General features: G+C 45.3%; 1 protein-coding gene across 1 annotated transcript in view; it reads right to left on the bottom strand.

The window, feature by feature from the left end:
- PTPN14 (protein tyrosine phosphatase non-receptor type 14) overlaps positions 1 to 22,867 on the bottom strand; it is a 219,902-nt gene that overhangs the window by 111,686 nt on the left and 85,349 nt on the right. Inside the window, exon 2 of the mRNA XM_060246847.1 lies at positions 6,769 to 7,091. Coding sequence (XP_060102830.1) covers positions 6,769 to 6,942 — 174 coding nt within the window. The 5' untranslated portion in view covers positions 6,943 to 7,091. The remainder of the gene's footprint in view (positions 1 to 6,768; positions 7,092 to 22,867) is intronic.

Here is a 22,867-nt window from a genome sequence, read left to right as displayed (position 1 = left end):
GGAAAAGATGGAGTTTTGGTTTTGGTGGAGTGTGTGCCCTGGAAGTGACATCACTTGGCCCTTGACCTGGAAGTGACACCACAGGAAATTACATAATTCTTGTCTCCCAGCTCCACCCCCGAATTTTAGTGGGCCACGAAGGAGCAGTGTAAAAATAACTGAGCCACAGGAAAGAAAAGTTTGGGAAACCCTGCTCTATGGAATCACATATCCACTGAGCTGCCTTCTTTCCCCACATCCCTCCACCCCTAAGCTTCTCAAGATGGAGCTGGCAACTGTGCCCTAATGGCTTGCAAAACTTCTATGTCCCTAAATTTTGAAGACTGAGACATACATGTTTTAGATTTATCATCTACAGAACAAATGGTATACACACAAAAACACCTTGCATGTATTGAACAGAAAATGAAATGTCCTTGTACAATGCAATACTAGTAACATTTACTATTTGCCTAAGGAATACAAATGTGTAGCGTCTCTATAGATGATCAAATAATTCCCTTCTTCCTCCTACTTCCTAGTTTTCTTAAAGTTCTATGGATACATTTGTTTTCTTTATTTTCTTTAATTTACTTTTTAATTGACTGTTGTTAAAACATAACACATGCCGTATGTTTAAAAAACTGTTACTGCATACGAAACAAAAAACAAAACCGGGTTGACAAAGCAGATTAAACGACAGATAGGGTCAAATTGTTAGACTGCAACTTAGAGATCCTGACTATAATATTAATAGTTCGGAGGTAACAGAAGAGGAATAAGAGCAAAAATAAAACTCCAGCAACAGGGCATGATCATCCATTCTTCTTTAAAAGACATTCCCCAGGACCTCCAGGTTTTGGATTGCTCAGATTGTCCAGAGAAGACAGCCAGAATGTGAGGCCCAAGTACTGGCAATACACCTGTGAAACTAGCTCTCTTTACACTGATCTGGGCAGCCTGTGTAGGCTACCAGAAGTACATTTGATGCTAAACTGCAAATGGCACATATCTCAGTGAAAATATGGTATAGAAACTGTGTGCTGGGAAAAAGGCCAAACAAAGCAATAAATGCTATGCTTCCAGTGTTAAAATAATTCCAATTAAACAAAGTGTGGTTTAAACTTACATCAGCTGATGGCAAAACAAGAACAGCACTGTAATTAAAAACAGATTTAAAAGAAGTAGATTTTTGCTATATATATAAAAAAATCAGATGAAGTAGGATAACTACCTAACATTCCAGAAAGGAGTCCAGAAACAAACTAACCCACAACCCCCCCCCCCAAAAAAAACCCAGCCTCACTGAAACCGTTCCAGCATTCCAAATAGAAAGAAGCAAGCACAAATTTCACAAGTGGCAACAGTAGGCTTCCCAAATCCCCCGCCTGGGCTGGGGACCCCCGGTTTGGAGCCTCCTCCCCCCGCTCGCCAAAATCTGGAAAGCAGGGGGGGGGCGCGCAGCAGCGTCTCCTTGCCCCTTCCCTTCCCGAGGGGAGGAGAAGCGCTCTCCTCTCTGTCAGTGAAGAGAAACCACTTCCAGATTTTGCAAAGGGTAAAGAAGCCCCGCGCGAGCTCGCCAGGGTCCATCTGAGGAAGCATCCATTTGCGCTTGAGAAATTTCCCTGTGGGGGTGGTGGAGAGGGTGGATCCTGCTCGGTCGGCGCGGATGGGACTTCGTGGTGCCGGGAAGCGAGCCCCACATCTCTCTGGGTCTGTCCTTGGAGCAACGAGGAGGACCGTATGGCGGCTGCCGAGAGTAATCTCACGCTACAGTCTGCTCAGGGGCGAGAGCTGCATGCTTGAAAAAAAACAGGAAGATTGCTTGGGGGGCGTGGAAGGAACACCTTACCCCCAGGGCAAACGAGCGGGTGTGAGGAAGGCAGAACAGACAAATGGTTGCGCGCTCTTTCCGAAAAAGAAGCAACCCGTGAGGGAAGAATAGCACAGGAAAGTGAGGCCAGTCCCCCTGCGGAGATAAGTGAAAAGAGAGTGGGTGTTTGTGTGTTCGTCAGGCTGAGGCCCCTGCAGGGGAAACTGCCCTGCGCCTTTACGCAGGGAGCAGCCTTCATCCCCATGCTGCTGGTGTCCTGGTCTTCGGGGGAGAACCGGGTTCCATTCCCCACCTCCACCTGCAGGAATGGCCTTGGGTCAGCCATATCCCTCAGAGTTGTCCTTGAAAGGGCAGCTGCTGCAAGAGCTCTCTCGACCCCACCCACCTCACAGGGTGTTTGTTGTAAAGGAGGAAGATAAAGGAGACTGTGAGCCACTCTGAGATTCAGAGTGAAGGGCTGGATATAAATCCAATATCTTCTTCCTCTTCTTCCTCATCTTAGAGTGTTACTAGTTAACTAGGAGCTTGGAGACCCAGGTTCAAATCCCCACTCTGCCATGGAAGCTCCCTGGGGGACCTTGAGCCTGTCACTCAGCTTAACCTACCTCACAGGGTTGTAGGCTTCACAGTGTTTTGCTTTCTTTCAGACAAGTGAGTGTGTGTGTAAAAGAGAGCAGCACTTTCCTGTACTTTCCAGACCTCGTTGTGGAGGCACCAGAGACAGTTAAGCATGTGTGTGAGTGAAAGAAAGAGCTGGGGGGGAGAGGGGAGGTAACTATTATTCCCTATGGAGATTTATTCTCATAGGAAATAATGGAGAATTGATCCACGGGTATCTGGGGCTCTGGGGAGGCTGTTTTTTTTAGGTAGAGGCACCAAATTTGCAGCGTAGCATCCAGGGCCTCTCCCCAAAATACCCCCCAAGTTTCAAAAAGATTGGACCAGGAGGTCCAATTCTATGAGCCCCAAAAGAAGGTGCCCCTATCCTTCATTGTTTCCTATGGAGGGAAGGGATTTAAAAGATGTGATGGCCAGAACTCCCTTGACGTTCAATTATGCTTGTCACACCCTTGCTTCTGGCTCCGCCCCAATGTCTCCTGGCTCCACCCCCAAAGTCCCCAGATATTTCTTGAATTGGACTTGGCAACCCTATGCAACAGATATGCAGAAAGTTGCCCATTGTGTACAAATCCCACATTTATGTGACTATTGGATCACAACTACTTGTGTCAGAATAGCTCTTTAGCAACAGCAGAGAAGCCATCCTGTATGCATGACATATTGTTTAACAGACTAACCGAAAGATCTACTTGCAACTGCAAGTGTGAAGAGGCCTATTAGAATTACATCAGTTACCTCTACTACTCCAGTTATTTTGCTATAACCTTCCAAGTAAAGTTCATTGCTTATAATATATACAGCCTGATATTATCTTGACAAGGGGAGAAAAAAGATTCAAACACACAGTGTATGGAACAACTTCCAAAAAACACAGGCTGCTGTTTGGGATCCCTAGAATTAGCAAAAGGCATGTTACTTTGCTGAAACCATAATCTTACTCCTCACAAAGGTAGGGTTGTGCATTTATACGTTTCTGGTCCAAATATGTATCTGAAAAATACCTTATTGGCCTTCACCCAGGTGAGGGAGGGGGGCGTGGGATGTCTTTACTGGACAGGCAGGACTAGGTTCCCTGCAATTTTGGTGTCATCTACCAGCTCTCCCCACCCAAGTACCCCATAGGATCTGAAAAATTTAAGATGATGATGAAGGAGATGATGAAGAAGAAACAGTATTGGAGACCCAAATAATGGAGGGACGGTGGCTCAGTGGTAGAGCATCTGCTTGGGATGCAGAAGGTCCCAGGTTCAATCCCTGGCATCTCCAAAAAAGGGTCCAGGCAAATAGGTGTGAAAAACCTCCGCTTGAGACCCTGGAGAGCCGCTGCCAGTCTGAGAAGACAAGACTGACTTTGATGGACCGAGGGTCTGATTCAGTATAAGGCAGCTTCATATGTTCAATTAAGACTGCCAGTACAAATACCTTTCCTGAAGTCTGAAAAAATTCCAATTATTTTTCCCAAGTGCATATACTGGGGACGACTAAAAGTTCCTTGTTCAGGACTTACAAAGGTTAACAGATGAGAGAGAGAAAGCCCCACCACAATCTTTGTCTAACAGTTTCAGAATACTTAGATATCAACTGTATCAAGGACATTTTCTATTTCCTTCCTAGTGAAGGAATGCAAATTAAGTTCTTTTCATCCCATTGAAAACCAAAAAGAGAGGATATCCCTTCACCATTAGTTTGCTTCCAAGTCTGCTTCTCTCTTAACATTCCCTGCACTCCAGAAGGACAGGAGCAACTGCCAGTTCACTGAATCACTTTAACCCTTGGAATAGCATCTCTTTTTCAAAAGCAGCTGCAGCTTGCTTACAGAGCTGCAACTGCCTTTCCCTAATAGTACAGAGAGATTAGCAGTAGCCAGAGTATTTGCAATGCTACTGTAAAAGACAAAGACATTCCCTGGGTGAATTCTTTCTCCAGCATTGCAAGGTAAGCCTGTGGTGCTAAAGCAAGTTATTCCATTCAATTGCTCTGTTCCATACTTCAGAATTCTAAAAATAAAAGGAAGTGCAAATACATATATTTTCTTTTTGGAAGGGTAGCATGAATGGGCTACTCAGCCAAGTTCTGTGTATGTATACCCAGAAGCAGGTCCCACTGAATTCAAAAGTACTACTACAGGCTCCACACTTAGATCTGATTTATATGTAACCTAGGCAGGACAGAAGGTCTTACCTGCGGGACTTTGCAACTGTACAACTCCTCAATTAAACTGGGCAGTTACAGCTATGCATGATAGATATCCTTAGGCAAGTGTTACCCTGGCACACTATTTAAGCACATATAGCTGTTTTGTACAGGTAGCAGGACAAGATGCCTTGTGAGTGCCACGTCCCACAGGAAAGAACTTTTGCTCTGTCAGCATTGTGCTTAAATCAGACCTAAACTGATCAGTTTTGAAGGTCTAGGGGCACAATCCAGTGTACAAAGCCTTGCTGTACTAGCATAGCACATCAAATGGGTGTTAATTATATCTAAGAGCTAGGCAGCCTTTTGGACTTTTCTGTGATTCCTCCACTGTGCATAAGGAACATTTCCCATACGATACTATGGAACAAAATGGTTCCTATATACACACAGCTGAAGATGCATGCATCAAAGTTCCTGCTGGAGCAATGCAGGAACATATGAATAGCAATCAACATATACAAGCTTGCTATAGTCATTTATCTTGCATCAATGATAAACACAGTTAGCACTTTAAAAACTTGTTTCCAATGTACTAATTTTCCTATTGCCTTTGTTACTAGGGTTAATATGAGTTCAGCTTAGAGCGAGGTTCATTTTCAGTGTGCCCCTTAGAGTGAAGCTGAATGCAGAATTGTTAAAGCAGAGAATTAGATCTGGACGTTGCCTTACTGCGTTCAGCCCAAACATACCCTTCCTCTGCAAATCTGAACTCAGAAAAAATTGCCATAGAACCCAGCTTGTTACAATGGCCATAAATATAGATTGTTATCATGCTCACACACTGTCCCACAATTCCCTCCCCTTCTCCCCTGGCCCATAGAGAATGATCAAAGACTTCTTGATCTGTGAAGCTCATAATCAAATTTCATTTTAATGTGACATCAGAATGTAGCTACCTGGACAAATGGCCCATAATCCAGAAAAGCTGGAGCAGTTTTGCATTCTTAAAAAAACTGTAATTAATAAGGCAAAGGACATATATATAATAGAGCAGATATATTGTTCATTTTTAAAGGTCAAACCCCTACCAAAAACATGAAAAGGAAGACAAGATTGGATGGATGTGTTCAGTTAATTAATATATATCTCTGCCATTGAAATTGTGAAGCCAAGAGAAAGGTGGGATCATGCCATGGCCAAGGAACCCACTAACTCCCTTGTTAAGTAAAGATCTACACAAAATCGGCTTGTTGCCAATCTTGCATGCTTGTCTTGCTCCTTCTCTCCTCAAGAGAATCCTCGGGTAAATGCTAACTCCCTGAATGCAAATACAGGTTAATCAGAGAAAGTATCCTCCTCATTAACTAAAGATTCTAAACCTGGATTATACACTGGTTTGGAATACCAGCTAGCCAGAGAAAGTTAGCTTCAGATGACCTGTGCATCATCAGTAAGTGGAATGCTGCAAATCTCCATGTGGGAAGACACAGCAGAGAAGTGAGACTCATATACATTTTTACTTAACAGTGACATCTGAATGCAGTCACTGAATCTCCTTTCTGTATTACAGCTGTGTGTTCACCAGGATAAGAGCTAAAATCCCATGCACTCTTAACTGAGACTGGATCACACTGAACTTGTAGGACTATATTTCCAATGAAGAGTTCTCAAACTCCATCAAAAATTGGTGGAGTCCCTGGGTCACTTTGAAATTTACATGCACACTCAATCAGTCCTAATAATCAAGGATCTGTTATTGAAACAGTTGGAAAACAAACTTAGTGGGTTTTTTAAAGAAAATTAATAAGAGAAACACACAAAAGATACAGCTGCCTCAAATTACAAGTGGGAGTCTGAACATGTTTGATGCCATGCCCAAATGTGGAAACATCAGCTGCCCACTCAAAATGTAAAATAACAGAGCTATGCAAAAAAGAGAATCAAGTTGTCTTTCAGATCACCTTGAGTTTGCCCCAGCAGGAAATAGCAGTGAATCACAAACCAAACTGAAGGTAATGGACGGTCCCCTGCTTTTTATGTAACTAGGATACATTTGCCAATGTTCCATTCAGCGATAAGATCAGGTCTATTCCAAGAATAACATGATTCTAATAAACAGATTCCAAATGACAAACTGCTTGAGTTAAAAATATGCCAAATGCCAAACGACAGATGGTCTTTTCCTGGGTTAGCCTCACCTCTCGTAATTCCAGCCTCTGAGCCACGGCCTCCAGACATTCTTGCCCAGTGCTCTCCACAGACAGTGTACACTCAATCTCATTGTTGTCCAACAAGCGAATCCGAGTCATAAAACAGTTCTTGCTCCGGACATTGTAGCGCCTGGTCCTCCGCAATTTCAGCCCAAAAGGCATGGCTGTTGGGCCAAGAGACTTGTCTCTCTCCTCCTCACGCCTTGGGTCTTTTCAGCAAGACAGCTGTAAATGTGAGACCTCTAGATACTGATCTTCTCCACCAGGTGTGGGAATGGTCGCCCATGCCAAGAAAGATCCCAGAACAAATCCTGAAAAACATAAAATGACAACAAGAAGAGTTGGTTTTTATACCCCACTCTTCACTACCTGGAAGGAATCTCAGAGTGGCTTACGATTGCCTTGCCTTCCTCTCCCCACAACAGACACCCTGTGAGGTAGGTGGGGCTAAGAGGGCTCTGAGAAAACTGTGACTGACCCAAGGTCACTCAACTGGCTTCTTGTGGAGATGTGGGGAATCAAACTCAGTTCTCTGTATCTGAATCCACCACTACACCAAGGTAGCTCTCTAGTGTGGCTATTTCCATGGAGATAGCTGGGAGAAAGCATTAGCCTAAAACACAAGTAGCAGCTATATTATACAAGCTTTTCACTAAGGATGGGCACAAACCGGCTGACCAACTAAAGTTTATCATGAATTTTGTCAGTTTGTGGTTCATGAAACAATGTTCGCATACTGAAGGACAGCCACGAACTCTGACAAATTTTGATGCAGTCTGTCAAGAGCAAAAAGCAGCTCAGCTGTTTGGTTTAAATGGCTCCCAGCTTTCTGATCTCAATGAAAATACATGAGGAGTAGAAAGCAGGGGTTTAAACTTTAAATGGCTCACCAACCAATGCAAACAAGGTCAGTTCATGAACCAGTCACCTGGTTCGTATTGGTTTGTGGTCCAGCCACAAACCATAAAAATGTGGTTTGTGCCCACCCCTACTTTTCACACATAGTTTAAACTACAATCCTTCCATGATATGTATATTTTCAACAGCATCTTCAATGTGCTTGGATCTCTCCAGAGTACAAGATAGGGTCCCCTGTCCTGAGGAAGTATGGGACTAAAGGGGAAGGGAAGATAAATTGGGGTGGGGATGGAGTATTCCAGTGCTTAGTACACTTTCCTTGTTGAATTTAAGCCTAAAGAGGGTGTTCAGTGTTAAAAATTTAACAGAAAAGGTAAGGTTTTAGAGGAGATATGAAAGTTTTTGGAGGGAATTCCAGGTACAGCGGCAGAAAGACAGAAAGGATAGGGTTTTTTGAGTGAGCAAGAGATCTTCTAAAGGCTGAACTAGTGTAGATGGAAAAGCAAAAGGCAAGCTGATATTGGGATAAGTGAGCAGGGGAGATTAACTGGAAACAGGCTATGGAGGTCTTTTAAGATGAGGGTGAGTAGCCCTGTGATGGACAAGGCACTCAATTAGAGATTTAAGGAGGATTGCCACATAGTCATAACAAAAGAGGCAAATGATCTTGGCAGCCAAATACTAGACAGAAGGAGTTGAGGTGCAACAGCAAAAGCTGGGAGAGGAGGAGGATGCCAACAGCATTGACTTGCAACAACCAAATCAATTAACTACCATTCAAATAGAACTCGATGGCCACAAGCCAGAAATGGCTACCTACATGCATAACCCCTCCCCATCTGCAAACAATACACCCTCTGCAGTCATAACTGCACAGGTGTATTGGCCCTCTTTGTTGTCACCAATTTGCTGTTTTGGCCCTGATGGAGACAAATATGGAAATTCCAAAGAGTACTGAAAAGCTCCAGTGCACATCAATCAGGTTCTCTGTGAGCTATGTTTTTTAAACAGAGGCCAGCCTGTGGCACATATTCTCTCTTCCGCCACCCTCCAGAGCAAATTCTCCCCACCCTTTCCTTACTGACTTGCTGCATTGGAAAGAGCTGTGCATGCGTCGACTCTGATCATGGATGCTTCAAAGACCAGAATTCAAAAACATCTTGTCAAGATTAGCATTAACCCTTGTTAGCATCAATAAGCATCTAACTCTGAACGCATAGTTAATAGCAACAAGAATGGAGAAAACATACTCTGAAGCAGAGAACCAAGAAAGACTACCCATTTCCCTGGATAGCTCCAAAACCAGGAAAGCATGGTTTGCAGACAACTGTGGTAATTAAAAGAGATTCCAAATTCTAAATAACATTAACATTCTTAAGAGCATAAGTCCTCTAGTTTTGAGACTATGCCTATAGCTTTTGTGTATCCTGCAATATGCCCAAGAAATTATGGTTTGAAATTAAATTAGAGAGAGAATGGAAGAAAACTAGACAAAAAGGTCACCAAAGGTTGGACTGAATTTTGCCCAGGCTCCAATTTTATGAAGTACATCTCTGTCACGGTGGGGACGCCCAGGGTCCCGGCCCCACCACTTTACCACCATTCAAGGATCCTGGCCCCACCACTCTCCACCCCAACTTCCAAGTTCTTGCACACCTTGTCACTGCCACCAGCTGCCTTCTCTTTCCAGAAGCTGCCTATCCTCTAATCAAACACCTCCTGGGCACCGCATGAAGAAAGGGTTGCGGGGAAGAGAGCACAGTGTACAGAGGCACTGAGTGGTGCAGGGATCTCTGCCAGCTGCCCACAGGAATGGCTTCCTCTTGGGCAGAGGAGAGGAGAGAGTGAGGAGCAGGTTTAGGGGGAGGATCTGGACCTTCCCCTATGCCAACATAGATGGGTGGCCATGGCGAGCTCTGAGCCCAGCAGAGAATGTAGAGCAGGAGGGGAAAATATGAGTCTTGTCTCAGGGAGGCAGTGTGCTTGGCTAGGGGAAATAGAAGCCAGCCCCATCTCCTCCGGCCCCTCTGCTGCCCCTGAGGGGAGGGGCTCCTTCAGAGGACCTTCCCTATGATTTTATTTTTCTGATGTCATTTTAGGGCCCCATCACTTTCCCCTGTGCCCCCCTTAAAATTTCAAAGCTACAGGCCTGCCCATGAATGTAACAAACAACTGTTTAGAAACCCAATTATGAAACAAAAATAAATATTGAAATGACTTCTTTTATTGGTAAATTTATTTATAGCTTCAATCATTTCATGTATACGATGAATGAAACACAAACTATTTAAAATTGTATGAATCACCAATGTAAAATAAACTGTGCTTGTAAAGTAATAGAATGCAATATTTATTTTGATCAGCTTCCTTCCTTGAACATGAACATACATGAAATAGCCTTATACTGAATCAGGCCATTGGTCCATCAATGTCAGTACTGTCTAGAAAAAGTAATTGGATTTATACCCCGCCCTTCTTTCTGAATCAAAGTCTCAGAGCGGTTTACAATTTCCTTTATCCCCTTCCTTCACAACAAACACCCCGTGAGATGGGTGGGGCTGAAAAGATTCTCATAGAAGCTGCCCTTTCAAGGACAAGCTCTGCAAGAGCTATGGCTGACCCAAGGCCATTCCAGCAGCTGCACGTGGAGGAGTGGGGAATCAAACCCGGTTTTCCCAAATAAGAGTCCATGTACTTAGCCGCTACAACTGCCAGTCTAGTCTGGCAGCAGCTCTCAAGGGTCTCAGGTAAAAGTTTTCCACATCACTTGATCCACATTACTTGATATTTTCTCCTTTTTTAAACTGGAGATGACAGGAATGGAACCTGAGACCTTTGGTATACCAAACAGATGTTTTACCTTGAGACACAGCTTCATCCCATAGTTTATGTAAGGAACTCTAAATGCTAACTGTCTATACTTTTAGGGTCCATATGTATCATCATTTAAAATAAAAGTACTGGAAGCCTTGAAGACACCTTTCCCGCTCATCCTTTATTTAGGGCAGGCAACCCATGCCTTTCCTGAAAGCCTGTTTTACAACCACATAACAATCCAAACTGCAAGCTTTCACTGATATAATCTGTACTTACATCAATTGAAGATTAAATATTTGCCCATCTGATTCAGCAACTATGATACCACTGAAACACATCATCATATAAGCAAACACAGATCTAAGCTTTTATATCCAAATTGCATCCAAATCTAGAGTTAGGTAGCATTGCAGCTTTCCTTATTTCAAGGATAAGAACCTCACAAAACTGAAGATCACAATGCTTAGCTGAAATAAAATCTTTGTTCCATCATTTGACCCTTTCATAAGAACATAAGAGAAGCCATGTTAGATCAGGCCAATGGCCCATCCAGTCCAACACTCCATGTCACACAGTGGCAAATTTTTATATATATATATATACACACACACACACACTGTGGCTAATAGCCACTGATGGACCTCTGCTCCATATTTTTATCTAAACCACACTTGAAGGTGGCTATGCTTGTGGCCACCACCACCTCCTGTGGCAGTTAATCACATCTTGGGTGAAGAAGTACTTCCTTTTATCCGTTTTAACCTGTCTGCTCAGCAATTTCATCGAATGCCCACGAGTTCTTGTATTGTGAGAAAGGGAGAAAAGTACTTCTTTCTCTACTTTCTCCATCCCATGCATTATCTTGTAAACCTCTATCATGTCACCCCGCAGTCGACGTTTCTCCAAGCTAAAGAGTCCCAAGCGTTTCAACCTTTCTTCATAGGGAAAGTGTTCCAGCCCTTTAATCATTCTAGTTGCCCTTTTCTGGACTTTCTCCAATGCTATAATATCCTTTTTGAGGTGCGGCGAACAGAACTGCACACAGACCGCACCATCGATTTATACAAGGGCACTATGATACTGGCTGATTTGTTTTCAATTCCCTTCCTAATAATTCCCAGCATGGCGTTGGCCTTTTTTATTGCAAACGTACACTGTCTTGACATTTTCAGTGAGTTATCTACCATGACCCCAAGATCTCTCTCTTGGTCAGTCTCTGCCAGTTCACAACCCATCAACTTGAATTTGTAGCTGGGATTCTTGGCCCCAATGTGCATTACTTTGCATTTGGCCACATTGAACCGCATCTGCCACGTTGACGCCCACTCACCCAGCCTCAACAGATCCCTTTGGAGTTCCTCACAATCCTCTCTGGTTCTCACCACCCTGAACAATTTAGTGTCATCCGCAAACTTGGCCACTTCACTGCTCACTCCCAACTCTAAATCATTTATGAATAAGTTAAAGAGCATGGGACCCAGTACCAAGCCCTGTGGCACCCCACTGCTTACCGTCCTCCACTGCGAAGACTGCCCATTTATACTCACTCTCTGCTTCCTATTACTCAGCCAGTTTTTGATCCACAAGAGGACCTGTCCTTTTACTCCATGACTCTCAAGCTTTCTTGAGCCAGTTTGGTGTAGTGGTTAAGTGTGCGGACTCTTATCTGGGAGAACCGGGTTTGATTCCCCACTCCTCCACTTGCACCTGCTAGCATGGCCTTGGGTCAGCCATAGCTCGGGCAGAGGTTGTCCTTGAAAGGGCAGCTGCTGTGAGAGCCCTCTCCAGCCCCACCCACCTCACAGGTTGTCTGTTGTGGGGGAGGAATGTAAAGGAGATTGTGAGCCGCTCTGAGACTCTTCGGAGTGGAGGGCGGGATATAAATCCAATATCTTCTTCATCTTCTTTCTAAGGAGCCTTTGATGAGGAACTTTATCAAAAGCTTTCTGGAAGTCAAGGTAAACAACATCTATCGGGTCTCCTTTGTCCACATGTTTGTTCACCCCCTCAAAGAAATGTAACAGGTTAGTGAGGCAAGATCTTCCCTTGCAGAACCCATGCTGAGTCTTCCTCAATAACCCGAGTCCATCAATGTGCCTACTCATTCTGTCCTTGATAATGCTTTCTACCAACTCTACCGGTATTGAAGTCAGACTGACTGGCCTGTAATTTCCCGGATCTCCTCTGGAACCCTTTTTAAAGATGAGGGTGACATTTGCTACCTTCCAGTCCTCAGGAACAGAGGCAGATTTCAATGAAAGATTACAGATTTTTGTTAGAAGATCCACAAGTTCAACTTTGAGTTCTTTCAGAACTCTCAGATGTATGCCATCTGGACCAGGTGACTTATTAGTTTTTAATTTGTCTATCAGTTATAGGACCTCCTCTTTTGTCACCTCAATCTGACTCAGGTCTTTCAACACCCCTTCCAAAATTAGTGGTTCTGGAGCGGGCAAAAAGTTCTCGTCTTCCACAGTGAAGACGGAGGCAAAAATTCATTCAGCTTCTCAGCCATTTCCCTATCCTCCTTCAGTAATCCTTTTACCCCATGGTCATCCAAGAGCCTCACTGCCTCCCTGGCTGGTTTCCTACTTCTAATATATATGAAGAAATTTTTATTGTTGGTCTTTATGTTATTTGCAATATGTTCCTCATAGTCCCTTTTTGCCTGCCTGATCACAGACTTGCATTTGATTTGCCACAGCCTGTGTTCCCTTTTACTAATCTCACTTGGACTGGTTTTCCACCACTTAAAGGAGTCCTTACCTTTTACAGCTTCCATTACTTTGTTTGTTAACCATGCAGGCCTTTCCAGTACGTTGCTGGGATTTTAACCTGTTCTCTCCATTTTTAAGCTACTTCAGACTGGGTGTGTTACTTTAACAGAAAATATTTCATATTCCAAAATTAATGAAAGATAAACTATGAAAAACAGCTTTTCCTTGTAATGAGGTAGAACTAGTTACCGTATTTTTCGCTCCATAAGACGCACTCCCCCCCCAAAAAAAAGTGGGGGGAAGTGTGTGCGTCTTATGGGGGGAATACTGCAAAAAAGGGGCGTGGCCAAGGGTGGCCCCAGCAGGGCCAGGATCTCGCGCTGCATCTCCCACTTCTCCCAACCTGGTAGTCTGTTCATATTCACACCTGAATTTGTCCTTCGGGCTTGAGGAGCAGGGCAGCGGCGTTTCCTGCTCATCCATGGCTGGGTAGAGTCGCCTGAGGCGCCGCCTGAGCTCCTTCTCTTGCTCGTTGAGGGCTGGGTCGCCACAGTGAGGAAACGGGGCCGGGCCACTGCCACCGCCAGACATGGGTCCCGCTGAGGAAGAGGCGGTGGCGGGGGCTGTTGTAGTGACGACTGCGGGCGGTGGCGGCGGAGGGAGAGGCGGAGGGGCCGAGGTGGTCGGTGGCGGCAACGGAGGAGGCGGCAGTGGCGGCGGGTAAAGGAGAAGCGCGGCTGAGGCGGGGGGTTGCCCAGCGCTTGAGGAGCCGCCCCTGGGAGTTGTGGCGGCTGTTGCTGCCCGGACATGCCGGCCTCCTCTTCCTTCTAGTCGGCTGTCGAAAATGAGCAGCGGGCGGGAGAGAGGAAGTATCAATACTGAGGGGTGTTTACACGAACGGCCTCCCCTGCTCCTTCTCCAGAGCCGGAGTGACAACGCGAGAAGAGGGGCAAACAATGGCAGCAGAGGAAGAGGAGAGCGGAGGGGGAAGGAGGCAGCGACTCGGCTGTGTCATCTTCTGCTTCTCATGCCCGCTGAGGCGTCAGGGCAAAGGCTGCGGCTGCTGCGGGCAGGAGGCGACGCAAAGGGCCACCTGACGCTCCCTGCGCTCGCCTGCCAGCAGCAAGAAGAGCAGCGGCAGCAGCGGCATCGCGCTGGACGCGCTGCCGCCATTGGGGCGGCCCTTTAAGCGGAGCGGGCTGAAGCACGTGAGAGCTGGGCGGCCACTGGCAGGGCCTGGCCCTGCGCTTTCTTCGGCGGAGGCTGCGGGGCATGTACCGAGCGTCAAGGCTCCAGTCCAGCCCCCTCCCAGGAGACTGAGGGCGCTGCCTGGGTCAGGCAAGCTCCTTGGGGCAGAGACTGCAGCCAGAGAGTCACGGTGGGTTCGTGTTGCGCTCCATCGGGCCTAGGGTTGCCATGTCGAACTCAACACATATCTGAGGTCTTTGGGGATACAGCCAGGAGCATGAGAGTTCTGGCCGACATATTTAAAGGAACCACGCTCCTTTAAAATGCCTTCCCACCATTTGGAAATCATGGGGGATGTGTTCAGAATATTTTTTTTTTCCTGTTTTCCTCCTCTTAAAAACTAGGTGCGTCTTATGGTCAGGTGTGTCTTATGGAGCGAAAAACATAACTTTTAAGAAGAAACATTATCTCCAATATCATCAAAGGGCACCTGTTTTGAATATTCCAGATGCAGTTTGGCACAAATTAATGACTTAGAATGGTGCAGGATAACATCCAACAAAAAATTACACAGAGGAACAGCATGCTGGAGAACAGTGTAGAGATTTGATAGAGCAGGCAGATAGTTAATAGATGAGCTGGCACCTAGCTACCATTTGAAATACCTTCAATATGGCAGTTCTTAGCAGTTTATTAGTGCAGCATCCCCAAATGTGATCACTCAACCTGCAGTCTGAAGAAATAGACCTTTCTACTGCCTCAGTAGTTTCCCACCTCATTCTGTTCCACATTTAATTTAATTTAATTTTTAGATTTATATCCCGCCCTATCCCACAAGGAGGCTCAGGGCAGCTTACAATAAAACAACAGAATTCAAATAATATCACAAAAACAGACATTATTTGTTATTTGAAAATAACAAAATTTGTATCATTTAAGGAAAACATCTATAAAATGCTTTACAGGTGGCATTTGACACCTTATAAACTAGCTAAGATGTACCCAGATATGGAAAATTCCTGTTGGAAATGTCATAGCAAAGAGGGTTCATTTTATCATATGTGGTGGACATGTATAAAAGCAAAAAAAATTGGTTTATAAGATGATTCAAGATATATGTGACAGGGTTATTCCATTTAAACCAGAATGCTTGTTATTGAATATAAAGTCGGAAAGTATGGAGAGGAAAACTAAATATTTGTATGTGTGTGAGTGTGTATTAACAGCGGGAAGGATACAATACACAAAATACTGGAAGAAGATAGAACTACTGACGAAGGAAGAAGTAATCACAAAGATTTCTGAAACTGCTGAAAAGGACATTTTAACATCTGCTGAAAAAAGAGAGTAAATATGATGTGAAAGAGACAAGGCAACCGTTTTATAAATGGATTGAAAACTGTAAACTAAAAAAACTATGAGTATACGAATCTTATCTTTAATGAGCTTACTGAGTCTATAATACTTACATTCTGATAAGAGATTATTAATGAAGTTAAGAATTAAACTATGTGTTTAACAGATGCTTTGGTGGAGGAACAAAAATTTCTGACGCACATTTCACCCCCCTTTCCCTTCCCTAAACCTTTCCTCTCCCCCTATTCCCTTCCCAAAATCTTCCCTTAATAAAACTTAATAAAAATGTTAAACAAGATGATGTTAAACAAGATAAACAAGAGCTGCTGCCAGCCTGAATAGACAATACTGACTTTGATGGACCAAAGGTCTGATTCAGTATAAGGCAACTTCATATGTTCATGATAAAAACAGACATTACAAAACAGGATCAGCACAGTAAACAATCTTACAGACATAGGCAGTAAACAGCATGTGGCTGATGACGAACAGCATAACATAACACCACCATAGTGAAATGCTGGGAGAAGTGATGACTTTCAAAGGACGCCCGCTGGATAAATTAAAAGCCTGGCGGAAGAGCTCTGTCTTACAGGTCCTGTGAAACCTGGATAAGTCCCCCAGGGCCCAGATCTCCAGTGGAAGCTCATTCCACCAGGAAAAGGCCCTGGCCCTCGTTGAAGCCAGCTGGGCATCCATAGGACCAGGGACTATGAGAAGACATTGTGCAGCAGACCTGAGCCTGGGGGGTTCATATGGGGAGAGGTGGTTCTGAAAATATGCAGGCCCTTGGCTGTAAAAGGCCTTAAAGGTAAGGACCCACACCTTGAACCAGATCAGGTACTCAAGAGGTAGCCAGTGCAGTTCATACAGCACCGGGTGCATCCACACCCGCGTAGGCTTCAAGGCCAACAAATGGGCTGCTGCATTCTGCACCCACTGGACTATCTGGAGCAGGGTCAAGGGAGGCACCACGTAGAGAGAGTTACAATAGTCTAATCTGGAGGTGACCGTTATATGAATCACTGTGGCTAGATCATGGGAAGTAAGATAGGGGACCAACTGTCGGGCCCGCCTCAGATGGAAAAAAGCAGTCCTCGAAGTGGCGGTGACCTGTGCCTCCATAGATAAAGAGGCATCCAGAAACACCCCAGGGTCTTCACCTCTGTCAATGGCGTCAATTGGGTGCCATCGAAGGGTGGAAGCCTGATCCCACTCCCCACCCCCTTCTGACTCAGACACTGGACTTCTGTCTTTGATGGATCCAGTTTCAGCCAGCTCTGATACAACCAACCAGCCATGGCCTGCAATATCTCACCCAATTCTTCAGGGGCAGAGCCGGGTGGACGTCCATAAGCAGATAGAGCTGGGTGTCATCAGCATATTGGTGATAACCCAGCCCATATCTTCAAACCATCAGGGTGAGGGGGCACATACATATATTAAATAGTATCGTGGAAAGGATTGCCCCCTGTGGCATTCCACATTCTAGTGGATGCCGCTGAGACAATCCCCTCCCCCCAAGAGCCACCCTCTGTCCCTGACCATGGAGAAGGAGGTCAGCCACTGTAAGGCTAATCTCCAAATCCCTGCGTCAGCGAGATGGTGGGCCAACACCTCATGGTCGACCATATCAAATGCTGCTGACAGATCTAACAGTATCAGCAGCACCAAACTGCCACGATCCATATGCCTCCAGAGGTCATCTACTAAGGTGACCAGAACCGTCTCTTTCCCATGGGTGGGGCGAAAGCCAGACTGGAGGAGGTCCAGGACATCAGTTTCCTCCAAGAAAGCCTGGAGCTACATTGCCACTGCCTTCTCCACTACCTTGCCCAGGAACAGTAAATTTCATACTGGGCAGTAGTTAGTAAGGACCGTAGGGTCTAAAGATGGTTTCTTCAGGAGAGGGTGAACCACTGCCTCCTTCTAAGCTCCCAGGAATGTCCCCAATAACAGGGAAGCATTGATAATCTCCTGTAGGGGAATCCCTACCTCATCGCCACGATAGGCAGGGATCAATGAGGCGGGTGGTTGGTTTCACAGCCACCAGGGTCTTGTCAACTTCCTCCTTAGAGAGTGGGCTGAACTGGTCCAAGACTGGACCCAGAGATGGGTAAAGGGCCTCCAGTTCACATATTGTATCAAATGTAGCTGGGAGGTCACGGCAGAGTGATGAGATTTTATCTGCAAAATGATTCACAAAAGCTTCACAGCCAATAGCCAATTCCCTAGCATTTGGAATGCCTTGAGGCAAAGAAGTCAAAGACTAAATTAATCTAAATAATTGTGCTGGGTGCGATTTTGCAGATGCAATAGAGGCCACACAGAACTCCTTTGTGGCCTTCATAGCCATCTCATAGGACTGAACAAAGGACCTATAGGATGCTCTCGAAGTTTCATTGCAAGCTCTTCGCCACACTCTCTCTAGCCGTCTCAGCTCTCACTTCATCTGTCTCAGCTCCACGGAATACCAAGGGGCTGAGTGATCACGAGGGTGAAGAGGATGCTAGGGGGCGACCACATTGATGGCTGTGGAAAGACAGTCATACCAGTCATCCACTAGATCATCTAATGAGCTACCAGGGGGAACTGGAACCTGCAGAGCCCTCTGGAACGCATTAGAGTCCATCAGGCTCTGCGGGCGAGCATAAATGCGCTCACCACCTAAACAGGGAGGGCTAGGAGCACATAGCTGGGCCTTCAAGGCAAAGTGGTCTGACCATGGCACCACATCCGTGGTAATACAGTCTACCATAATCCCTGAGACAAAGATAAGATCCAGCATGTGTCCCACTTGATGTGTGGAAGCCAAAACAAATTAGGAGAGCCACAGTGTTGTCATGGATGACACTAGGTCCCTAGCCTGCAAGGAGACTGCGTCTTCAGCATGGACGTTGAAGTACTCCAGTGCCCAGGCAGACACTGCCTCCATCAGACCAGGCAGGGCATTGGTTGGGGTATTAGGCGGACAGTACACCAGCCAAATAACCAAACTCTCCTTGGCTTCCCACACCAGGCCCACACATTCAACGCCGGCAATCTTTGTGTCAGGCTTAAGAAGAGAATACAATGGGAATGAGGTGGCAGAGTGCACCACTTCATAATGCAAGGAGAAGGTCACCCCATGGATTGTTCCTTTTGTTAAAAAAAAATATTGCAAATAGAAAGCTAACACAAGCAAAGACAGAACAGGGACAGAACATTTCTCCATGCTATACTAGTTTTCTGTCTGCTTGCATTTTTAACACAAAGAAACATCTGAAGCCGGAATCCACTGCCTGCACTAAGAAATGATGCAGTCCATTCTATTGCTTCCAGTCTTTGCAACTTCAGTCTACTGAAAGCCTGGACCAAATGTAAGACAGCAGTCTTAGAGGTTATGGTATAGACAAGAGTCATGAATGTGTCAGCTTGGGAAACAGAAGGGGAAGAGAATACCTCTGCTTCTATGGGGCAGATGCTATTCATGTTCCTATACGTCACCCCTGCCACAACTTCTACCCTAACTCTACACACACTTAAGTCTATTAAATCAGTGAGGCTTTGCCCCATACAAGTACATGCGAACAGCTCTGATCAAAATATCATTTGATTTGCTTTCCATAATCTTTGCTTTCTCTTCAGATCTAGAGCAAAAGTCCAACAATAGCCGCTGAATACCTTCAGACACATACAGCCAGAGTGTCTGACTCTTCAGGTAGTTACCCATTTTAAAAAGGTGTTCATGTATTTTCCTCCTACACTTTAGAAACTAGATTTACTGACAGACTCTGGAATTCTTCCAGCATTCCACATATTACAGAACTACAGCACACCTATCAAAAGTATGCAGTTCTGGGCTGGGCATGGAGAAGGGGATAATTAGTACAACTTGCTTGATGAGGTACAAGCCTGCACTTTCAGTAGACGGGCATGAAACTACTGCCAAATACCATAGGCAGGTCTCATCTGGAAAAATTCACCAACTTACCTGCTGTCGTATCTGTGGCTCCATGAATAAAAATATGTTTTAAAAGGAGCCATGCTTTCAGCTAACTAGCTATAAACAAGTTAAAAGATCCCTAATATATCAATTATATGCGCATATTTAACTAAAATGTCAAACAATTTATTCTTCCCCCACCCCAAAAGCCTGGTTCAGATGCAAAAGCAGTGGATGCATGCATGCTTCTTTTCCATGTGCTCTGATCCCCACTACTGTCTTGTTTGTACCAATCCCAACACACTTTCAAGCCAGGGTTTTTTCCCCCTCAAACACCATTATTTCAAGTAAGTTTCTAATTCTGATTTTAAAGCAAATAGTTTGCCTGCTGCCAATGCCATAGAAATTTATGGTTCATACAACTATGGGAGGGGAATGGTATGTGCAAGAGGAAGGTGTTATGTATGTGAATCCATGCGTGACCAAATGGTGTTCTGGCCTGACTCGTTGGAGCCTGAAAAATGAGCATGGGGACTTAGGAACAATGGGCAATAGAATCCAAATCCTAACTTCTCTGCTCCAATCACAGGCCCCCAGCTGGTTTGAATGGCCCAATCACGCACTGGCACGGGAACACAGTATTGTATATAGTTGGCCCTGCGGGGCCCGTCAGGCAGTTGAGTCTGGGCAGCCATGTACCATGCTGTACTCCAATAAAGAGCTTATCACTAACACCTCGATTCTTCAATGATTAGAACCCACTATATTACAGAAGGTAAGGGATGACCAAACATAAAACTGATTCACCATGACCAAACACACTAGACAAAAGTACCAACCTTAAATTTGTCATCATCCTGCCCCAGTAAAATGATGGAACTTTTAGGTCCTAAATAGCCTCACACATACACAATCTGGAAATAATATTGGCCTACCCCATGGGCTTGATATAAAGTTCACTAACAACTTACAACATTCATAGAGGGAATCATTAAACATAGGGCACCTGTGAAGAACTGCAGGAGAGGGAAAACAATTTGGAAACCCAACCTTCCCTTTCAGGATTGTCTAAATAAAATCTAAAATGGGCTGATTTTTCCTCTCACCTCTTTTTTTCTCTTCAACTGATACTTAGCTGCTTCCATCATTCCAGCCAATTTAGGGCAGTTTTGGAGGGGTTTTCCACCTTTTGGTTAATTTACTTAGTCACATTTTTTTGAATACCTGAAAATTTCCCCAATTCCCTATCTTGTCTGTAGGCAGCCTAGATTTGCTGTTTTCATTATCGTAATAGGAGCCAGCCACCATTAAATACAGTGATGATAGAAACTAGTTGATGATAAACACAGGAAAATGTATCATAACTGATGGCAGAATTTGCTAGGTGCTAAAGAACTGCATACTTGAAAGCTACAGCACTAAGCAATATAGAGATAAAATGAACATGAGTCCAGCTGTCGAGTGGATAAGAGACAGTCACAAGAAGCACCGTTCCTCCTCCTCTGACAAGAAAAAAAGACTTCTGTGTTAACCACCAATTGTCTTGAGATTGCATCAGAACAAAAGGATATTGTAATATCAGTCACCAACCAGAGTACCAAGGGCTGTGGCATAGTTTAATCATTTCTGTACAATCAAGAACAGGAGTTGAGGATAATTAGGCTGGTCCACCTAGACAAAGCTTACATAAGAACAGAAGAGAAGCTGTGCTGGATCAGGCCAGTTCAACCTTCTCTTTCAGTGACGAAAAACCAGGTGACATCAGAAGGTCCACCAGTGAGGCCAGAATTCCAGAAAGTCTTCCACTATGACCCCCCCCCAACACCAAGAATACAGAGCAGCACTTGCCCAGTGTTCTATCTATGGCACCCCACTGTTTGACACCTTCCACTGTGAAAACTGCCAACTTATACCCACTCTCTGTTTCCTGTTAATTAACCAGTTTTTAATCCACATGAGGAGTTGTTCTCCTATCCCATGACTGCTGAGTTTACTTAGAAGCCTTTGATGTTGAACTTTCTGGAAGTCTAGGTAAACATCTACTGGGTCACCCTTGTCCACATGCTTGTTCACCCCCTCCAAGAACTCTAAAAAGTTAGTGAGATAAGATCTTTCCTTACAGAATCCATGCTGATTCTTCCTTAATAGCTTTTGTTCATCAACGTGCCTATTTATTCCATCTTTAATAACAGATCTACCAACAGGAGGTGGTGACGGCTACAAGCATAACCAGCTTCAAGATAGGATTGGATAAAAATATGGAGCAGAGGTCCATTACTGGCTATTAGCCACAGTGTGTGTGTGTGTGTATATATATATATTTGGCCACTGTGTGATACAGAGTGTGGGACTGGATGGGCCACTGGCCTGATCCAACATGGCTTCTCTTATGTTCTTATCTTACCCAGTATCAACGTTAGACTGACCAGCCTGTAATTTCCCAGATCTCCTCTGGACAGGCCTGTAGCTATGGAGGGCCCTGGGGGGGCAGATGCTCCATGTAAACCCCCCTCCCTCCGTAGGGCCCCTCCATTTCCAAGCTATCTCTCTCCCCCCATGAGAGAGTAAAAGAGGGAGTGACAGAGACATCAAGAGAGAGAGGGAGAGCAAGAGGAAGCAGGGACAGTGAATGCAACACCTTCCCCCCCCCACCAAGCTGCCCCCGTGCCTCTCCACCTGAAGGCCCCTGGGAGATGGGAATGTGGAGGAGAAAAAGGAGGGGGCCTAGTGCAGGCCCAGGCAACCAGGGAGCTGGGCATCGGCCTCCTCCAGGTGGCAGGGCTGGACTGAGTGGGACTGAGCCGGTGGTGACAGCAGCTGTTGCTCCTGCTGCCGCCTAGTTCACCTCCAGTGCCACTCAGGGAGACCTTGACCCAGCCAGATCCCTTCCACTCTCCCCCCGCCCGCCCACCCACCCGCTACACCCCCGTGCACCCTGAGGCCTGCAGGCGCCTGTTGGGGGCCCCAGGAGGAGTATGTGTGCTGGCTTTTGCTGCCCTTCTTCCCCATCCACCTCCCCATTCTTTGCCTCCTCTCCAGTTTAGTGAGACAAGAGTGCAAGAGAGTGAGCTGGGACTGGGCAGCTGGCTGCTGGAAGAAGAAGCCAAGCCCCATGGCCCCCCCATCCAAAAATTTATTCCCGGTGCCCCCCCACCCAAAAATTCTGGCTATGGGGCTGCCTCTGGAACTTATTTTTAAAGATGGGGGTTACATTAGCTACCTTCCA

The sequence above is a fragment of the Heteronotia binoei genome, chromosome 1, assembly GCF_032191835.1.
Source record: "Heteronotia binoei isolate CCM8104 ecotype False Entrance Well chromosome 1, APGP_CSIRO_Hbin_v1, whole genome shotgun sequence".
NCBI classification, from domain to species: Eukaryota; Metazoa; Chordata; class Lepidosauria; order Squamata; family Gekkonidae; genus Heteronotia; species Heteronotia binoei.
This window is presented reverse-complemented; position numbering and strand designations above follow the sequence as displayed.